The 22,377-nt window shown below is 35.1% G+C and overlaps 2 protein-coding genes across 2 annotated transcripts; both read left to right on the forward strand.

Moving 5' to 3' along the window:
• The first annotated feature begins 553 nt into the window (after positions 1-553).
• Positions 554-21,677, forward strand: LOC144969970 (COP9 signalosome complex subunit 7a-like). The gene is made up of 9 exons (XM_078909085.1): positions 554-686; positions 2,297-2,455; positions 4,002-4,077; positions 4,926-5,014; positions 5,404-5,463; positions 6,150-6,292; positions 14,346-14,451; positions 15,337-15,464; positions 19,561-21,677. The coding sequence occupies exons 2-9, from the start codon at positions 2,300-2,302 to the stop codon at positions 19,595-19,597; spliced, it is 795 nt and encodes a 264-aa protein (XP_078765211.1). The 5' UTR covers positions 554-686; positions 2,297-2,299; the 3' UTR covers positions 19,598-21,677.
• On the forward strand, positions 7,746-10,302 carry LOC144969971 (uncharacterized). The gene is made up of 3 exons (XM_078909086.1): positions 7,746-7,939; positions 8,862-9,013; positions 9,705-10,302. The coding sequence occupies exons 1-3, from the start codon at positions 7,873-7,875 to the stop codon at positions 10,203-10,205; spliced, it is 720 nt and encodes a 239-aa protein (XP_078765212.1). The 5' UTR covers positions 7,746-7,872; the 3' UTR covers positions 10,206-10,302.
• Positions 21,678-22,377: the final 700 nt, after the last annotated feature.

Raw genomic sequence — 22,377 nt, forward strand, 5'->3', positions numbered from 1 at the left:
TCACAATCTTTGCCAGAGAACTCGTTTTTCAAATAGGTGATCGATTAAAATGACCCGCGTCTTGTCAAAACCTCTCAAACCTGGGACTTCAGTCTTCAAGAAAAGTTTTAATCAAATTTTAATTCAACAGACATTTCTCTTCTTCTTTTTCCTCTTCTTCTTCTTCTTCTTCTTCTTCTTCTTCTTCTTCTTCTTCTTCTTCTTCTTCTTCTTCTTCTTCTTCTTCTTCACACACACACACACACACACACACACACACACACGCTCGCGCGCGCTCACGCACGCACTAGGCATCGGAGTGGCTGTCCACTTTTTTCATTTGGAGTGGTGGATGGCGTCATCTGCATAGGGTCCCTCTCGTGGCCAGGCGGAGTTGTCATAACAGTAAGGTCGTGGGTTCGAGCCTCCATCGCCGCGAAAATTTTGTTTCTGGCCAATCAAAGAAGTCTTCCGTAGTAGAACTCTGTGTGACCAACTCACTTCATTACTCAGTAAGGTCAAAGGTTGGATTGAGCATATTTCGCCACTCGCCACAATTTTTCGATCAATTTTTAAGTTACAGAGCACAGATGTGAAACTTCCGTTTACCTTATCTCTACTTTCGTTTATTTCATGAACTTCACAACACAGTTAACGATTCCTGATTGATTGATTTTAATCAGTGCTCTCTTTTACACTAAATACAGGTAGAGGTCTATATTTTCTCTGCAGCCATCAGTCAAACACTCTAACGGAATTGTTGAACGAAACTTTTGGTTATTCTCTCTCTCTCTTTTGTTGTTGACTTTGTCCCTCTGTTGTCTGAGTCAGAGTTAGAATTTTAACTTCATTTGCTTTCTGCAGAGAAGTGCAATCAGAAATAAAGAATGAAACACATCATTAGAAAGCTTTTTGTGTGTCCTTAAAATGATACCAAAATTAGCCACCCAGGTCCACAAATAACGCCATGGAGACCAAAACAGTAGTAAAGGTCCAAAAATGAAGTTACAAAAGAGTTTGGCCAACAAAGAGTTTCGCTTTTACTACTCAGTGAGTGAGCCAATCAGCGGCCACTGGACTGGAGCTATCAAAGTGCCTACTACTACTACTATTTATTACGATCACACTCAGATGACTGTACTTAGCATTTGGGCTCTGCTAAAATTTAAATTATCATCTTAAATATATTCGATTTAACAAAATCAAAAGATAGACATTCATTAGGGTTAACCTTGGAATTAGTATTATTATCAGTATCAGGCAGGCATTAAGTGTCACTCTATCAGAGCGATACCCAATGTTACCTGCAAGGTCAAGCTAGGTATCGTTCAGAAATTTTTGCCCTGACTGCACCGATTTTTGTAAGTTTACTATTTTGACCACTTATGAAAACAGTACGAATGCTGATTATAATTACAAATCAATGAAAGAAAATTATAGTAATAGTAATATTAACAATGATAATAATAAGCACCTAGAGCCTGATGAAATCGAATCGGGGTAAGGCACTATACAAATGTCATTTATTATTATTATTATTATTATTATTATTATTATTATTATTATTATTATTATTGTCATGTGATCCTTACCTCAAATTTCCCCAGGAAGAATCAATGTGTTGTAATTTGTTATCAATTCGTATTCATTGTCTCGGATGGTTTTGGACTGGACACTTATCTAGATTGCTAAGGCTATGAAATCGACCATTTTGCTTTATGCGCATTCATTTTATATGTCAGGTTTTTGAGCCAATCCATAATTATATCAATTACTTGTCTTATCCATACTGATGTATGGGTGTCGGGCGTGGACGTTAAACACAGAAACAGAGCACCTCGTCACTGCTTTTGAAAATAAGAGCTACCGAAAACTCCTCTGTGTCTTATACACTTAACACAGGACAAACAAAGACTTTTGGAAGGAAGTGGAAGATATTACTGGATAACAGGAACAAATGCTGTCAATAATAAAATGAAGAAAACTACCGTGATTTGGTCACACATAATAGTTTATGCAAGACTTTGTGATTCAAGGAACATTTGAAGGGCAAAGGAAGAGAGGAAGACATAAGAAAATGTGACAGGACTACATCAAGGAATGGGCGAGCTTCTGGAGAAGGTCAATGACAGGAAAGAGTGGCGTAACATTGTGAAGTCTGCATCTCACAAGTCTCCCCGACGATCATCTGGTCATGGGAATGAGGGAGTGAGTGAGTGAGGTCATTGGAGGGTACCAGATATGATATAAAGTGAGTCAGTGATAATTCTTTGTTTTCGGCTCAGTATATGTTTTTTGTATTATTGATTATTTTCAGACAATGTCTTCCGAAAAGGCATCCAATCCCATTGAGCCATTTCTTCTGTTGCTGAAGGATGCCAGGGGTCCTGGGGCTGCCAGTGTTATCAATCAAGCCATGGGAGCTCCCGGTGTTTACATGTTTGGGGAATTTCTGGATCATCCAAACGTTAAGGAGGTACATAGATATAGATATGTCGTTTTTGTACATTGTGCCTTCTGTTTCATTGGAATTAAGCATTATTTTGAAATATTTTTCCAATTTAACCTTTTTAATTTTTATTTAAGACTGTCAACTTGTGAAAGATCTTGTTTAAAAAAGAAAATCGGTTGTAATTCTACCAACTGTTCATTTGAAATCCCATCCCATCCAGTCCGGTTGGGGGGCATTGCTGGTAGGGCCTTAATGTTACAGCTTCAATACTGAAGATGGACACAACGTTTGTGTGGTGTGGGATGGTGTTAGTGTTAGATAATGGCTCTTTACCACAATCCAATGCAATCCAGTCCATACTGTTACAGCTACAATACGGAAGATGGACACAACGTTTGTGTGGTGTGGGATGGTGTTAGGTAATGGCTTTGTACCACAACCCAATCCAATCCATACTGTTACAGCTTCAATACTGAAGATGGACTTAACGTTTGTGTGGTGTGGGATGGTGTTAGGTAATGGCTTTTTACCACAACCCCATCCAATCCATACTGTTACAGCTTCAATACTGAAGATGGACTTAACGTTTGTGTGGTGTGGGATGGTGTTAGGTAATGGCTCTGTACCACAACCCAATCCAATCCATACTGTTACAGCTTCAATACCGAAGATGGACACAACGTTTGTGTGGTGTGGGATGGTGTTAAGTTATGGCTCTGTACCACAACCCAATCCAATCCATACTGTTACAGCTTCAATACCGAAGATGGACACAACGTTTGTGTGGTGTGGGATGGTGTTAGGTAATGGCTCTGTACCACATGACAGAAATGTTTTCTAATTGACAAGTCAATTTCACAAATGTGCAGTATTTAAAAATATATTCCTAGATACCTTTCAAAAAATAGATCTTTATGTGTGGAAATTGGCCACCAAGTCATTGAAGATTTTTTATTACTAATCATTTGAAAGAAAACAAAAGAGAAAAGATTTAATTTATTTCATACTTATCCTTGGATATCCAACGGACATGTTCTTTGTTCCTTTCCATTCATTTGGAAGAACGCCTGTTAGGTGCTATTAAAATTTTCAGACAAAGTCAATTCTTCTTTACACAATATAAATCCTTTAAATTAGATGTCCATCTCTGATAGAGAGAGGAAAATGTATAATAAGGTCTTTCCAATGGGCATTACTCCCGAGTCCCTATCTGCAGCTCAAACAAAGCTTCCGACCCAATTTAAATCATAATTCGAGTCAAAGACCATCTCTCAACACCTAGCTGACATAACTGTTTTATGACTATCAAAAATTATAATATTGTTAGTTCTATTTTTAAAGCCATTACATCAGAGTCTAATGTATTTTTGTTTTTATATTCAATTATATACCGCATTCAAAATGTTTGATCAAACTGAATGTATTTCCAATCACCTGTAAGTTACAGGCACATTGTTTTGTAAAAATTGTCACTTTTCCTGTCATTAACCATATTCAAACCTGCTTGACTATGACACAATATAAGAGAAACTCTACATCTCATACATATTTAATTTTGTTTTCATTTCAGTTGAGCACTGGACCGCAAGCCTCTGTATTCCAACTCCTCAATATATTTGCTTTTGGGACCTATAAGGATTACAAAGGTTAACTTTCTGTGCATGCATTGGGAATAAATAAATATAAAAACTAAAGAAATAGAAATATATAGAGATTTCATTTCTCTCTTTTAAAAAAACCCGACAAAATACTATATTTTTGCTTTAAAAATTGTTCTCAATGTAAGCTCAAAACTTGAGAATGATTTGCAAGTTCATTCCCTAGCGCCATAAGGCACATCGGGCCATTGTTTTGGATAGGCCATAGTTTGGCCACTTTGGATAGGATATAGTTTGGCTGCTTTGGATAGAATTGTGAATAGTTGGCAGGTCAGAGTTCTGATTGTTGAGGTTAGCATCTCTACAACTATAACACTACAAAGTATAAGAAGGGTGAAAAGTTGCAGTTTCCAACATGACATATTTATTTATTCATAGGCTCACCTCTCTTGTGTAAAAGATTGAAAGTTTATTTTAATTTTTCTTAAGAATTTGAATAGAAACATTATTGTGTACGACTTTAGCAGACATTAGAAAATATCTCTGTCGTAAAATGGGGAAAAAAGGCCCATGACCTGATAAGTGGGTGTACATTTTATGTTTTATCATACTTGAATTTATGCTGATATAATCCATGTACAAGAGACCGTTACATTTATGACTCCATGAAAAAAACAAAGAAAAAAAACCTCTCCAGATTCTTCTCCTACCCATCAGGCCATTGCAGACAATTGGATCAAGTGTGCTCAATTCTAAAATGTGCTCTTTGTTTTAATCTAATAGTTATTGTAGGTTTGCTTTTACTACCATAAGCCCTACAATAATCATTGTTGTTATTATTATCATCATCGTTATCATTATTAATCATTATTATTATTGTCTTACTGACTTCCCAGCAAGCACATCCCAGTTGCCTGATCTGACTCCCCAACAGTTGAACAAACTTAGACACCTTACAGTTGTCTCCCTTGCAACTGCCAACAAGGTACGTGTATGAATTTTTAATGGAGTTTCTACGTAACAACTGAATTATGAGAAAATGATTTTTGTAAAGGGGCTGCGTGGCTCAAGGTACAGTCTTTGCTTCGTACCCGAAAGGTGCCGAGTTTGATCACCCACCACTGTACTGTGTGGCTTTGAGCTAAAGCCTGGGTTATTCCAGTCTTCCCTTGGAATAGACTACAAATTTCCCTATGGGATGAATGAAGGGAATTTTATTTTAAAAATTTGTTTATATTTAAAAAGTCTCGTGTTATTGCCAAGCTTTCATTATCTAATCTTTGCCGTCGTGAAACTAAAAGCACTGCTGGATTCATTTTGTCAATCATTTCTTGTATAATTTGATGCTATATTTATTTTTTTCCCCTCTTTCAGTGTATTCCCTACTCTGTCTTACTGGAGGAACTGGACATAGAAAATGTCAGGAATTTGGAGGTTTGTGTTTTGGTCTCACCGTTTGTATTTTGAAATTTTATCCAGGCCTTCTATTCTTTGTCTTTTTCTTCTTCTTCTTCTTCTTCTTCTTCTTCTTCTTTTTTTTCTTCTTCTTCTTTTTCTTCTTCTTCTTCTTCTTCTTCTTCTTCTTCTTCTTCTTCTTCTTCTTCTTCTTCTTCTTCTTCTTCTTCTTCAGATAATCGACTGACTCCGTCAACCTAAGTATTGATGTCAATAAGCAGCAACAAAAGGGGGAAAATCTCAGAACAAAAGCAAATCTTGATTCATTGATATATCTAATATATTTGCAGCTTTATTCTTCAATTTAGAAAAAAACGAGTTTTACAAAAAGTAAATAAGTGATGATATTTTTCAGTTAATTATAAAATATGACCTAAATATATATTAAGTAGATTTTATCTTACTTTGTCTAAATCGTGCCATGAAATAAAGTTTAAAGTTTTGTAGATATAAGTAAAGTAATCCTGACAGAATTCCCCTATCTGTAGAAAAATGGTTTTATTAATAGCAAAAATAATAGTCCTTTAAAGTTCAAAGTTCTGCTTTCAAAGTAGAACCGAGTAACTTGTGATTTTTGAGGAACTACGCCGATATTTGAAACTGTTGACTTAATGATTTTGTTTAATGAAATAATTTGTTGACTTAATGAATGAATGATTTTTCAGGATTTGATCATTGAGGTGATCTATGCAGACATCATCCACGGCAAGCTAGACCAGAAAAACCAACAGTTGGAGGTAGATTATGCCATTGGCAGGGATGTCCACGACAAATCTATCAGTCATATCGTCAATGTATTGGAACAGTGGTAAATCAAAATACATACATGCCTGTCTTAGAGATATTATCAATGTATACACATTTTTTAGGGGCAAAATTTTGAACTTGAGATTCTGAAATTTTAACCAAAATTTAGGCGAATGATTTATGATATGATTGACATATTATGAGCTATATCGGCTACGTTACAACTCTTCAGCATTTCAAATGGTAATAAGGCTAGAAATCTTCCATTTTTATTCTTAAAGATTTTTTCTCTCAAGAATAGACAGGTTTTTAAAAAGTTTGCTGCCATTGACAGGTCTGAGAATAATTTTATTTATTATTTTTCATAGTTTTTTGACAGAGTTAAATCTTCTGCAGTGAACAATGAATATCTCGTCATGATGACGATGTTTCAATTTTTAGAGATTTACTGTTGAAAGTTAAAACCTGTCGATTTGACATTTGAAGAGTTTCGTGATAGCTCAGAGATAGAGCAACTGTCTCACAACCATTGGACCAGAAATACCGGTGGCATTCGAGATTATTTTATTCTTAATCCCCCTGTCCACCAAACAGTGATTGGGTAACTGGGTTTTTTAGTTCTACCTGAAATTACCCAACAGTAGATGAGCAATATCGCTACTGTCCATTTAGCACAACAGATACTGGGATAATCTTAGTTCCATTATTTACATTTGACATTGAAATGTTGAACATTTTAGTTAGCTGTTTTCATATCTGGCAACTCTTCCACTTTTGGTGACACCATCCCTATTCTCCTCACTCTTTCTTTCCTCCATTCTGTCAATGTCTGTAAAATTACAATTTTCAATAATAAATAGTGATAAAGACAAGAAAAAAAAAAGGGGGGTGGGGTGAAATAGAAAACGGTGTGATGGTAATGATTGCCAAAAGGGAGGTAAGTAGGAAAATTAATTGTGTCCCTTCACTCTTCCCCATTCCATTACCTAAGACATGTGTTCATTTTGCCAGCTGTGTCAGAATAGGTACCGCAAACGCCAGTCAAAAAAAGTTGATTTCCCCTGCCAAGGGGCCGGGATGGTGTGAAATAGCAACTTTTTAACTTCTGACTAAAAAAAATGTTATTAAACCACTTTTATGAAACCAACGTATTATTGTTGTTCAATCTTATCTCTGTCTTAACATCTTATTAGATTTATCTATTTTTTAATAGAAATTCTGTTATAATTGCGTTTTTATGACGCACTCTTATCGGGATTTGATCGGCGAACCAATAATTTCTCCATTTTTTTTTGGGACCAAGTTCGTTGAAATAAGGATCGCTCCCTTAGAAATTGTCCAATCAACAAGCGGTTTTCACTAAACGGAAGTCGAGATTCTGGCGTTCATTTCCGTTCCTTTCAATCGAATATCGCGAATAATGAAGTAGGGTAGATCTTCGATTGAAAACTTCAAAGATAAATTTTTCCCGTCAAAATTTAAAAATATCAACTTTTCTTTCCAGCATATTAAAGATAAATCATTTTCCGTTAAAAATGTGAAGAAATTATATAGATCAGCTTCGTTTGAAGCGAGCGTGATGACTTCAAACCCACCACGAAACCGGTTTGTTGACATTGAAAGAAAAAAATCAAAAACAAAATGGCGGACGATACTCCTGACGCTGAAACTGAGCAGACGACAAATGGGGATATTTCTTCTTCCTTGCGTAAGTACTAAACTTTTAATGAAAATAGCTTGTTTTTAATGAAATGCTAGTTAGATATTATAGATATCTTGTGATATTTCTTTGGACATGGTAGATCTCTACTAGATCGAGACAGGAGAATAAAATAAAAAAAATGATCACATTTCGTGGACATCTGACTGCCAAATTTAGACAGATATTTAGAAGAAAAAAATATCTGGTGGTTCATATAGCGCAATATCACATCCATTTACAGTACTTAGGACACTTTACAAGTTTTCCCAGACCAAATGCAACATTTATTTAATGCATAGGGCAGGATGTTGTAATTTTTGTTTTTGTAACCTGCAACCTGAATTAAAACGCTATTCCGTCTGCCATTCTATTTTTATGGACACAGACGATGCTGATGAGGCCTGGTACTTTATTTTACTCATGGGGGTGGGAAAATATGTGTAAAGACCCTTTTCCCAGGATTCAACTTTGCGCTGCCTGGAGTGGTAGGGGGGATTCGAACTTCCAACCTTTTAACTTCTACCTTTGATCGGAAAGTTTAGTTTTTACTCTATTAACATCCAATCCACCTTTGGTCTCATTAGAGACGGTGTTGCTTCAACAATTATTTGCATGCTGCCACACTGAGAAATGCGGTGTAACACAACTCACAATTATCACCCAGTCACAGTATAGTATACCCATACTGACACGGGCCAACCACCAGTCATTTCACTGTTCCCTTGCCCTTAATGTGGAACGTAAGGCGGGCAGCTGAAACAATACAGTTTTACGACTTTATTTGTCATAGCCAATATGTTTGAACCTCTGACCTGAAGAGAACGCTGTACAACTGAGCTAACGGGACCGGTTACTTTTTAAAAAATGATATTTATTATAATTTACTTATCCATTGCTCATGTCTTTTCTCTCTGATTTTATTTTGTAGGTGATTCATTGTATGAGGTACTTGGAGGCATTTTCCTGAAGACTGGACGAGGGCGACGGAAGTCGATGCCAGATCTGCCCGTAGTGACCCATAGGATACTTGCGCAGTTGTACATGTTGAAATGTGAGGGGAATGGTTTCACATGGGAAGATGTAAGTTGTGATTAAGTGTAATCGATTCAGGCATACCTGAGTACCCAACTTAAGGGTACATTTATGTGAGCGCTTCATTTAGCAGCCCGTACTGTATGCTCCATGGGGAGTTGAGAATGGTCATGACCATGGGAACACACTATCACTATATAAAAACTTCATTTTTTAAAAAGAAATATTCTTTCTGCAGTTATAGTATAGGTATCTGTATCTGTATAGTTTACGTCGCAAACATCCATTTACTGGCATAATTCTCGACGGTATACTTCGTTAGCATTCAAATTATGATCATTGCTCTTAATATAAAACGAACAGTAGCTTAATTCACCAGTTAAAGAAGATGGGAGTGAAAATAAAACTTTTGTGATATGATTTTTGTTGATTTCGCAGTCAAACACATCAGCAAAGAGAGTTCGCTAGCCGAAGATGGCAGGCTCAAATCCAAGCCAGTGTTATTTTGTTTGGAAAACTTTTTTGAAATTTCGTATTTAGTCCTGAATATGGACGACCTGATACAGGTGTCAGTATTTTTATCAAAAAATGAATATTTTTTGTTTTTGATGCAGTGAGAAGTTTTGCCTTGTAACCCCAGGTATCACATGAGCTAATGTTTCTTTTTTTAGTTGTAATGTTATTACCTAATTAAATTCATTTGAGCATATTATCATGTATCCCTAATTCATCTTTTCAGGTTATTTCATGGTTTGACCAGCTATTTCCGGATCAGCATCATGTAACGAAGGGATGTCTCGTTTATGCAATTACAAATGCCATCCATCATGAAGACTTGGACGCTCCCGCTGATCTTTCCTCCATATCTCAACCCTTGGAGAACATTGGCTTATGCAAGGCAGCACTGATTGACGACCCCTCCAAGTTCACTCTGTCAACACCCAATCCACCTTTGGTACTTACAAATATTATTATTTATGAACTTGAATGTTTTAAAAATAAGTCTTCTCTTCCTGATAGTTTTGTTTGTCATTGGACACGTAGATTGTTAGCTCTTTTTGGTTATGTTGATAAATTTAGTGATAAACAGATAAGTTGTAAAATTTCTCAGATTGTTAAAAAGATCAAGGCCTTGAAAAAAACTAAAAGTAAAAAAATGTTTTGGATGCTTACCTTTTGGAGTTTGATTTTGAAACAGTACCAGTACCATCTAATGTGTCTTCATTTTCAGAATGTGTAAATTGTGTTAACGACAACAAATTAAAATCTGAGATATTGTCTTTGAAACAAAAGCTTACAAAAGCAGAGTCTAAGATAGAGGCCTTGAATTTGTCTATTGACATTCTTAAGAATGAAAGAAACGATCTTAAACAAAATGAAAATCTTGTAAATGAAGTCATTGACTTAACGAAGAAATTGAGTAATTTTCAATTGTCACAAACGTTATCTAGTTTAAAGCGTTCTAAGTTATATAAACGTAATGTTGTGCTTGGTAAAAAAGTAGTTGTTTTGAAACAAGAAAATCATCTTTTGAAGGCTGAATTAGTTAGTAATAAAGAAAATTTTTGTGCTAAAGAAGATTTGTTAAATTCTGATATTTTAAAGCTTAAAGCTAAAGTTCACTCTGAACAAACCATGAAAAGCAGGTACAAGCAACAATCAAATGCTTTAAGTGAAGTTATTTTAAAAGATATTTCTACAGATTCTGATTCAATTTTGGAAACTAGAGATCATTCTAATAATCGTTTTAGCGATGATGTAAGGCTTACTTATATGTCTTTGCTTGGTGAGTGTAATGTTGCTGCACAAAATTGTACTAAGGTTGTTCGAACTGTTAGTGATTTATTATTTAAATGTAAATTTACTGATGATGATTTGCCATGTACTTCCACTGTTTTAAATTTTGCCAATGAAGCTAGTATTATATCTAAGCATCAAGTTGTTGATGAAATTAGAAAAAGCAAACATGTTACTCTTGCCACTGATGGCACCAGTCGTCAAAAAAGACAGTATTTAGAACGACATGTTGTTCTCGATAATGGTGTTACTTTGTCCTTAGGATTTACAGAGGTTGCTTGTGAAGATGCAGATACTTTATTAGAAAAAAGCATTGAAGTTTTATCTGATCTTTGTGATATTTATTGTCAGACAAGTCAAGAAACCATTAAAGAGGAAGTATTTAATGAAACCTTATCTAAGATAAAATGTTTAATGTCTGACAGAGCCTCTGTAATGAAAAGTTTTGATGAAAAGTTTTCAGCATATAAAAAGGATTTACTTGGACAAGATGCATCAACCCATTTTTTGTTTTGCAATGCCCACTTTCTTTTAGGACTTGTAATTTCTGCTAAAGATGCTGTTTCTTGTATTGATAATGAAATAGGTAAAGTTGGTAGAGACTTAGACTCCAAGTATTCTCATTTTTCATCTGCATCTGAGCCCTCAGCCTTTAGACTTATTAGAACAGTTTCTTCTATCCTTGGCCCTCGTGGTGATGAAAAAAGTGGTTGCCGTGAACAGTGGTTGACATTCATTCATACTAAAAACAAACATTCAGCTTTCACGAGTTTCAGAAGCAATCGCTTTAATAATTTATTTGAAAATGCCTCTGCCATTACATTTCATCGTGATGATGTTATTGAATTTTTGTCTGATTATTGCACCCATTCCAATTTACTTACACAAAGTGTTTTGGCCGATATGAAAGATGATAAATTGTATTCTATTATTTATGCTCTTTCTTATATTCCATGTTTTCTTCACTGGCCCTTACTGGTCATTGATGAACAGTTGTAAATCTCATGGTGATTTTCCTTTCTATGTTAAGGCAATGAACTCCGCCCTTACCAAATGGTCTGCTGAAGATTTTAAACTTGAGGATGCTTTTCCTGTTTTTGATGATTTTTCATGTAATGTACCTTATGACCATACCAATCCTCCTGTTGATCAATGTATAGTTTTTTCTACTTTTGTTGCACTTGTTACAAAGTCTGTTATTGTATTCCAACGTCAGTTGGCTGATTTTTTGCCTGATGGTGTGTTTGGTAATGTTGTTGATGAAGAATTGCTGTTAATTTTGAAATCTTCTCCACTTACAAATTTAATTGGAGAACGTATGTTTGGACATTTAGATTATGATATGTGTAGAAGTAGAAATTCAACTATTCATTTCAGGACTGTACTTAACATGTGGAAGATCAATAAGACTAGTAATTATTTAAAGAAACAGGATGTCTCAAAGATAAAGAGGCTTTTAGTTGATGCAAGAAAACATGCACCGGGGTGGAAGAAGAAAAGTATGGAAAGACAGAGAGATGTTAGGGTAGTGATACAGGCTAGAATGGAAGAAAGTAAACGCATGAAGGAAGAATTAGAGCTTAAGAAACTTAGAATTAGAAATGACCTTATAAATGACATTTTATGCCAGGGGGGAGTGTGTACCACCAAGGAGGATTTAGATCGTCTGTTGGATCAGGAAAATGTTAAGTCAATTTTGAAAAGTCAAATTAAATACAGAAAGATTGTGTTGGGTGAGAATATCTTGTCAAGTGGTGGAAATATAGAACAGCTTTATGTTCGGCTTTGTAAACATATTGGATGTGATGAGGATATGCCTGTTGTTAGGCCTCGTAAGAGACGTCGTAAACAATAAATTTATTTTGTTATTTTATTCATATGAAGTACGATCATAGCCAAGACTTGATGTGTTCTGTTGATGAATTTTTAATTGTCATTGTTTTCATGTACACATTTATTTGTATAGCCTTTGCTTACTGTTCTCTTTTTGTCTGTGTTACGATATGGCATATGGGTCTTCCTATCTTTTAATCTTTTTGACTTTGTATAATCTTGTACCGTCTGTTTTTAAATTTGTCATGAAATGTTCCATTTCTTTACAGATGTAATCCTCCACATCCTGGTTGTTTCTAATGCATATTTATGGTATATTTCATTTCTGCATAGACATATGTCATGTATATGATGAATTTGGTATGTTTTAACGATTTTCCATGGGTCTTATATATTTACGTTACTTTAATCATATTTTTTGATTATCTATTTTTATTTCATTACTGTAATTGTATTCCTATCATAAAATGGACATTTTCATTGGATTCAGTGCCTCAAAATACATAAGTATGGCAAATTTCATTGTTCTATCTTGATTATTAAGCATTTGAGGAATATTTTCCTATTTTTGTACTCGTTTTTTGCCCTTGCACAAAATTACGGCAAAATTGGCCTTTTCTTCGACTTTGTCGTCGATTTTCCGCAAGTAATTGTTATTGTATACTTCTGTAAAAAATTAAGCTTGTATACAAGCACGAATAGATTGCATTTTAAAGTTATTAGGATAATCATGCCTCAATTTCTCAATATATATCTGTACAAAAACAGTCTATTTTGCTTTTGTTTTGAGATTTACTCAAAATATGACTAAGTCCATATAAATTTTCTTACTTTTTGATGGATTGTGCTACTGCTATTTATTTTCACATGTACTTCATTTTCATATGTATTAATAATCTACCACTTCATGTACCATTTTATGCTTTCTTTTGATCTTATGTTGAACACTTTTTTTGTAAATATCCCTTGAAGTTGACACTTTTGACGCATTTCTAATTTTATGCATTCTCGGAGTACGTAATAAAATTAGAAAAATTCATAACTTATTTGTTTGTGGTCCGATTTCGTTACTGTAAAAAGCTGTGTTCAAGTTTTTACAAGATCTATATGACTGTGTGCTTGGTTATGTGTTTCTGCACATATGAAAAATCAGTTTGTGGTACCTAGTCAGAATGCTGTCTTTGTGTGTTTGGTGGCAACGTTGATGGTCATTTTCTATTTGTAACAAATTCTTATTGTCTGATTATTTTTATTCCTCTTTTAGAACGTGAAGGGTTGGTAGCTTTGTATTTTGATCTTTATTGTGCTCTAAATGTGCTCCTAGATGTATTTTATTTTAGGTCAGCTTTTCAAGACTAACACTGGAATGTTAATGGCTGATGACCTCCATAGAATGATGATTTTTGGATCCAGTTTGGAATGAAATGGAAATTGGAACTAATTTTTTATAAAATGCCTTCTGCCACGGCACCATTAGATACCGTCGCCAAGGCATTCCATGAAAGATATAGATAATCCATCAAACAAGATGTCTGATGTCGACAGGAATCACCCATGTTGTTACAGTGAGCAAACTGGGGGTTAATAACCTTGACTAAGGAGAAAAACGAAAGTGCCAGAAGCAGGGCTCGAACCCGTGACATTCCAGATAACAGTGCAATGCATTAACCGCATATAATGTATACTCTAAATAAAAAGAGTAAAGACCTTGTTCAATAAAGAATAATAGATTTTGTATATGTTTGTTTAGGTGTAATGGCTGTGATGGAGTTCTCAAGGGAATTGAGGAACAAATAAACAAAGCCAATATTTGTAAAAACAAACAAAATAAACTCAAATCACAGCTGGAGCAAGAGGTAAGATTATTTTGTCCATGTGGAAAATTTTGCATTGCAGTTTGTTTTTTTTTGTTTTTTTTTTTTTGTATTTTGTTTTTTTTTTCAAAATCATCTTTGATTTATCTTCATTTTTACACCCAAAAATATTGAGAGAAAAAACCCTCCAAAGAATAGATTGTTTTTTTTATTTCACTCTTGAATTTAACAAGAATGGAAATTTAAGATTTTTGGTCAATTGCCTCCTATGCTGTCTTTTGTATAAATTTTTTAATTAAAATTTTTTTTTATCATGAATATAATTTATTGTCAGTTTTTACCATCACCATCATTGATACGAATATTGTGTATAGTTTTCTTTTCAATTGTGTCGTTGAATTTCGTTTTTGTTTTCACAAAGAAAAAAAATGAAGTCATGGGAATAAATGTGGTCTCGATAGAAGAAAAAAATATCAGCTTTAAAAATAAAAGCATGGGGAGCATTTTTTTTGTTTTGTTAGGAATTTTTTGCTTAAATTTATCAATTGGAGAACCACGTTGTTTTATATTTGTTAAGGAAAGTTTTATTATTATAAACTTTTCACTTCTATTATTTATGATTAATATGTCAGTCATAAGTCTTTGTGTTCCAATCCATTCCATTCTATTTTATTCTGTGTAAGCTGAAACTTGATGAAGATTCATTGAAGATTCCTCAGCTGTTTGAATTCCATTGTCCTATGACTGTTGGCAATAACGAATAGAATTGGGACTCTACTCTCAACTGTGGGATCAAACATTTTATCTGGCTTTTCTTTTCTTTATCTTTAAATTTCTCATGACAATCTTGCTTGATATTTTGGCCTTTGTGAAAAACTATCATTTTCTTTTGTTTTCTTCTAATGTGTGTGTTTAATTTCTTTCCAGGTCATCAATATAAAAAAGACAATCAAAACGACGCAACATTCGGATTTGGACGAAGCCATGGTGACGGACAGCAGTAGTAATCTGGGTATGGGAGAAAAACCAGGGAAAAAGGCCATGAAGTCTAAGGGGTGAGTACGTAAATGGGATGATACAGAACACGTCTTTCTCTGTGGCTTTGTGTAATAGTAATAGAGCCTCTCATGCGTGACTGACGTATTGTCCTGTATGGTAAGGTTGTTGTTGTTGGCCTAGAACCCTTGGTAAAGCACATTGAGCATGTTTCCAGCATTGACATAAAAGTAGCCATTGAACAACTCAGGTGCTTTGTAGAACATGACACTGTTGGAGAACTATTGATCGACGTCATTGCACATGCAGAAACTGCAGGCGAAGACAGTTCAAGATTGAGGATTCCTTCACTTCATCAACCATTTGTCATCATCAACATTACAAATCCCTGACTCTAAAATGGCTCTCACCAAAATCATGCTTTACTGCTTCTCATTGCAAACATTGCTTTTTGCCTTCACTTTTTCTTTATTTTTATGTATATATCAGAATATTGACATTTGCTTATAAAATTATTTTGTAAAAATTGAGCATATTTACTAAACATGCTCAAAGTGCTTTACAAGGGGTCCCTGGCTAACAGAAACATTTAATATGTAGGACGGTACATGACGCCTGTTAGGCAATATTACAATTTTTCGGACAGAGATGACGCTGTTAACGGCCAGGTACTCATTTTACACTTGAGAATGGTGAGAGAATGTGAGTAAAGAGCCTTCTCCGAGGACTCAACTAGGCGCCGAGCAAGGCTCGAACCCAGGACCTTCTGATCTGAAAGTGAGAGTCATACCACAAGACCATATAGCTGCACAAAGACATAAAAAACCATTGGCCTCAACGGCGATCTTGTTATATGTAGGTTGCACTGTAAACGCCTTCTTTCATTCCGGCTTAATTTTTACTTTTATTCAGTGCTGCACGTATTTTGTTGAACTCAATAAAATGTCGTCACCGTATGTCATCCAGACACCCTGGTGGTGCTATCCGTGCGTTGATGTCCATTTTGTTGACACATTATAAGAAATATAGAATACCAAGCTGATACTGGTAGAAGATGTGGACTGTTAAAAGTAAAACACAAAATTCTAAACTTAGAGCATTTTGGGCTCAAAACCCTTCTTCAGCTAATAACAAAGCAGTAAAAACGGTAAAATTTCATTGGAAGTATTATCATTTTGACTTTGTTGTTGACCGAATAAAGGTTTTGAGCCCAAAACACTACGTGTTTAGTATTTCAATCTATTTTTGAAGCTGTATATAATCATCTTTGTCAATTGATGTTCATTGGAGATTTTGAGTGTTAAAAATAAATTTGATCACTTATTGATTGTAATAATTAATTTGATCACTCTCTACCGTGACATGAAATCTTGTTTAACTTATCAGCGTCAATGAGCTCAAGTCAGATCTTGGTTTATCTGTCAGGTGTGAAATACAAGATACACATTTTGATGGCTCAGTTGATTAAAGAATTTGCTTCATGTGCAAAGGGGCCAAGATGGATCCCCTTTGAAGTCGGTGTTTCTTCTCACTCCCCCTCCCTCCCTTATCTGCCCCAACAGTGATCGGATAGCCAGGCCTGTTAAATCTGACAGATAGTGTTTTGCGATGGATTAAGATTAGCATCTTATCCAAAGGGTAGCAAGCAATTGCTATAGATACTGGGATATCCCTGTCTTCATGAGCCTAATGGCTGTGAAGGAATACTGCAAGATGCGCATTGAGCATTCTTTTCCCTGTTCAGATTAAACGTTAAACGCTGCTTTTTGCCATAGAAATGTGCTGTGTGAAAGAAGGAAGTATGTGTCAGCAGCTCTTGACACACTAAGATGGCCAACACTCCGGCCTGGTAAACAGTACGCAGACATACATCTATTTCACAAAACAGAGTTCTATCCAAAAGATAACAATGAATTTTCCTTTCAAATCAACCCTAACGATGTCTAAGGGCACCGAGACAACAATTTTGTTTCTATCACCTTTATACAGGCTTACATTTTAAAAAACATCAAATGATGTAAATAGTTTTTGAAAAAAAAAATTGAAATTAAATATAAAAATTATTTATTTTTAATCCGAATTCTTTAAAACGTTTTAGATTGGATGGAGCCTTGTTCAATTTTAGCCTCAGTTAAAAATGAGAAGCAGGAGAACAAGATCTAAAATGACCCAATTTGGAGTTTTGAAAACCTAGCAATTCTGTGCATTGATTAGTTGAGCTATGTGGACTCCTGCATTTATTGAGCACCAAACCCGAGACTGGGTGTTTGTGTAAGATTTTGAAACTCCTCTGATTCACTAAGTCCACCCTTTGGATAAAGCTTTTGTTTGTGTCAAAAATGTAAATTGACTGACAGTTAGATAGTGGTCGTGTTAGGCGTTACGTCAGAAATGATATGTCAAAAATGTAAATTGACTGACAGTTAGATAGTGGTCGTGTTAGGCGTTACGTAGAAATGTAAATTGACTGATAGTTAGATAGTGGTCGTGTTAGGCGTTACGTCAGAAATGTAAATTGACTGACAGTTAGATAGTGGTCGTGTTAGGCGTTACGTCAAAAATGTAAATTGACTTACAGACAGATAGTGGTCGTGTTAGGCGTTACGTCAGAAATGATATGTCAAAAATGTAAATTGACTGACAGTTAGATAGTGGTCGTGTTAGGCGTTACGTCAGAAATGTAAATTGACTGACAGTTAGATAGTGGTCGTGTTAGGCGTTACGTCAGAAATGTAAATTGACTGACAGTTAGATAGTGGTCGTGTTAGGCGTTACGTCAGAAATGAAGTCAAAATGATTGACTGACAGTTAGATAGTGGTCGTGTTAGGCGTTACGTCAGAAATTGTAAATTGAAAACTGACAGTGAGATAGTGGTGTGTAGGCGTTACGTCAGAAATGTAAATTGACTGACAGTTAGATAGTGGTCGTGTTAGGCGTTACGTCAAAAATGTAAATTGACTTACAGACAGATAGTGGTCGTGTTAGGCGTTACGTCAGAAATGTAAATTGACTGTACAGACAGACAGTTAGATGTGTAGGCGTTAGTTCAGAAATGATATGTCAAAAATGTAAATTGACTGACAGTTAGATAGTGGTCGTGTTAGGCGTTACGTCAGAAATGTAAATTGACTGACAGTTAGATAGTGGTCGTGTTAGGCGTTACGTCAGAAATGTAAATTGACTGACAGTTAGATAGTGGTCGTGTTAGGCGTTACGTCAAAAATGTAAATTGACTTACAGACAGATAGTGGTCGTGTTAGGCGTTACGTCAGAAATGTAAATTGACTGCACTGACAGACAGATAGTGGTCGTGTTAGGCGTTACGTCAGAAATGAATGTCAACATGACAATTGACGTACAGTTAGATAGTGGTCGTGTTAGGCGTTACGTCAGAAATGTAAATTGACTTACAGACAGATAGTGGTCGTGTTAGGCGTTACGTCAAAATGTAAATTGACTTACAGACAGATAGTGGTCGTGTTAGGCGTTACTCAGAAATGTAAATTGACTTACAGACAGATAGTGGTCGTGTTAGGCGTTACGTCAGAAATGTAAATTGACTTACAGACAGATAGTGGTCGTGTTAGGCGTTACGTCAGAAATGTAAATTGACTTACAGACAGATAGTGGTCGTGTTAGGCGTTACGTCAAAAATGTAAATTGACTTACAGACAGATAGTGGTCATGTTAGGCGTTACGTCAGAAATGTAAATTGACTGACTGGCAGACAGTTAGATAGTGTTAGGCGTTAGTTCAGAAATGATATGTCAAACATGTAAATTGACTGACAGTTAGATAGTGGTCGTGTTAAGCGTTATGTCAGAAATGATATGTCAAAAATATTAATTGACTGACAGACAGTTGTCGAGTTAGGCGTTGCGTCACAAATGATGACGAGAATAGAAATTCAAACAAATATTTTAAAAAGTAGAAAGTACAGCATCATCATCATTTGGAGTTATGGTTCCTGTTTCTGAAGTTTTTGGGTGTCGTTCTTGTTAGTTCATCAAATCCATGTGGCACTGGAAAAACATTTGAATAAGAGCAGCTATCTGTACTCTTGTGTCAAATACAGATGGTACTTTTGTACTATATTGTGATTTTTTATGTTTTTAAAAAAAAAAAAAAATTATGTCACTTTTTTTATTCTCCAGTTTCCGAGGTGCCGGCGGAAGCAAGTTGTGGAAGTGAAAAGTCAATGTCGTAATTTATTGATGTGCATTTTATCAAGATATTTGCAGTATTTGATTTTCCATTTTTTTTGTTTGATGTACTTTGATTGTGAAATATAAAGTGAGGGTGATAAGTGTATATAATGTTTAGAATGCTATGTTGATGTTAGGTTGATGGTTGAAAGAGAGTGAATGTTGATGTGTTAGGTTGATGGTGGAAAGAGTGTGAATGTTGATGTGTTAGGTTGATGGTGGAAAGAATGTGAATGTTGATGTGTTAGGTTGATGGTTGAAAGAGAGTGAATGTTGATGTGTTAGGTTGATGGTGGAAAGAGTGTGAATGTTGATGTGTTAGGTTGATGGTGGAAAGAATGTGAATGTTGATGTGTTAGGTTGATGGTGGAAAGAGAGTGAATGTTGATGTGTTAGGTTGATGGTGGAAAGAGTGTGAATGTTGATGTGTTAGGTTGATGGTGGAAAGAATGTGAATGTTGATGTGTTAGGTTGATGGTGGAAAGAGAGTGAATGTTGATGTGTTAGGTTGATGGTGGAAAGAGTGTGAATGTTGATGGTGGAATCGAATGGTTATGCTTTTGAATCTGACCTATAGCATTATTTGTGTAACATAGGTCATAATTTGACCTTTTCAACAATTTCTGAAAGTAATTCTATTTTGTATTGATATGACTGAACCAATATCCTATTCAAGGTGGAATACAAAAGCATTGAGAAATGTGAACTGGAAATAGTCAGGTAGAAAAACAAATAACAGATAGAACTTTTTTGTTGTCTTTGGGTGTTGAGCCCAAAACATTCCATGTTTGGTATTTTTTAATTTTTATAATGTTTTTTATTTATTTGGTTCTTTTTAAGCTATTTTATTCATGTTTGTGTACATGACTTTTTATAGCCGGTACCAATTAGTACACACGACCCTTTGTGAAATGGGGGGGAAGGGGGGAGGGTACTAACTGTTGCTTCGGTCTTTGAAATTGTTTAACAAATGAAAAATTGAATTAGTCTAAATCCGGAAATACTGCCAATTTTTCACTTCCACCTTGAGTTCAAAGTTCATTTCTGAATGACTTTATTCCAATTCCAGTTTCATATTCTATTTCTAACTTGATTTTAATTTTTCTTCTTTTGAACGAGCGCATGGGTTGATTGTGGATGGTGTCTGTGACACACGAGATAATGGCTTTATCATTAGTTTATTGTATTTAGCTATTTGTACATGATGTTTATTACGCCGTACTCTGGGAAAAGCATGTTTTAACTCACTCAACCCTAACACCGACTATATTCGTAGTACACCCGGGGTAACTTTTACCCCATGCCTATTTATTGCATTTTTTAAAGACAAATTATAGGCATAGTAAAAAAGCTAATGATGTCCTTAATTTTTACATGTTAGTTGAATATAATTATCTATGCACATGCTCGTTTTAAATTTAAATACATTTTTTCCAATTTTGAAAAGTAGCAAAAATCTCTAGGATTGAGTAAGTTATAAGCTTTGGCCAGTAAACTCGTTCAAATATCGATTAATTAAAAGAATCCCCATCTTGTCCAAAACTCTTAAAACTGGGATTTTCTTGAAGTAGGCGTGAAGTCTCAGGTTTGAGAGTTTTTGACAAGATGAAGGTCATTTTAATCTATTTTGATATATGAAGTTTTCTGGCCAAAATTTTAAAAACGTTATTGTTGAGATTGAGATCAGAATAGTGCAGGAAAGTGTTGTGTGTCAAATGTAGTCTTGTGTGTAAAATGTACAGTTTTGTCTGTAAAATGTACAGTGTTGTCTGTAAAATGTACAGTTTTGTGTGTAAAATGTACAGTTTTGTCTGTAAAATGTAGTGTTGTCTGTAAAATGTACAGTTTTGTGTGTAAAATGTACAGTTTGTCTGTAAAATGTACAGTTTGTCTGTAAATTGTACAATTTTGTCTGTAAAATGTACAGTTTTTTGTGTAAAATGTACAGTTTTGTCTGTAAAATGTACAGTTTGTCTGTAAATTGTACAATTTTGTCTGTACAATGTACAGTTTTGTGTGTAAAATGTACAGTTTATGAATGTTGAAAAATAAATTATGAAAAGCTTTGATTGTTTTTATTTCTTTGAATGGATGAAAAAAATTATTTGAGCTCAACAAGGGGTTCCAGGACAACAGCAAGACTTGACGTGTAGGACGAGACATGACGCTGGTTGAGCTCCATTACGATTATTGATTGACAGAAGAAATGGTGTTACTAGCTGACCCAAATTACTGCTGTTCAGTTCATTTTTGTTTTTGCAGCTTTGTGGTGTGACACTCACCTTCAGACTGACTGGTAGTTTCCTTGTTCGAGTTTCACAGAAAGTTGAGTCTTTGGAAAAGAGAACTTGAATCACATTCTCTCACCGCACTTGGGTGTAAAATGAGTACCTGACAGCATTGTCTCTGTCAACCAAAAAAAAATTGTTTTAAGACCTGTACATGCCACATCCTACATGTTAAGTGTTGATATTTACTTTGGACCCCTTGTAAATCGCTTGGACTGGGTGGGGTTCCCGACTTCCCATAGTGGGCAGGGATGTACTTGCTGTCTTCTATCCCCCTGTATCTGTTTTCCAATTGCTTTCTGTCCTTGTCTTGGAATGAGATCACTTAGTTTTGTCCTGGCTTGAGTCCTTGGCTGGGAGGGAAACAGTCGAATGTATAGTTATAGTTTTGGGAGATGATCTTTTTTTCCTTGCAAATCATCTCTCTTTTATGTAGTTATTTTTTTATTTTTTTTAACATATGATTTGTAAACATTTG

The sequence above is a fragment of the Berghia stephanieae genome, chromosome 4, assembly GCF_034508935.2.
Source record: "Berghia stephanieae isolate SIO BIC M18660-M18661 chromosome 4, UCSD_Bste_1.3, whole genome shotgun sequence".
In the NCBI taxonomy this organism is placed as follows: domain Eukaryota; kingdom Metazoa; phylum Mollusca; class Gastropoda; order Nudibranchia; family Aeolidiidae; genus Berghia; species Berghia stephanieae.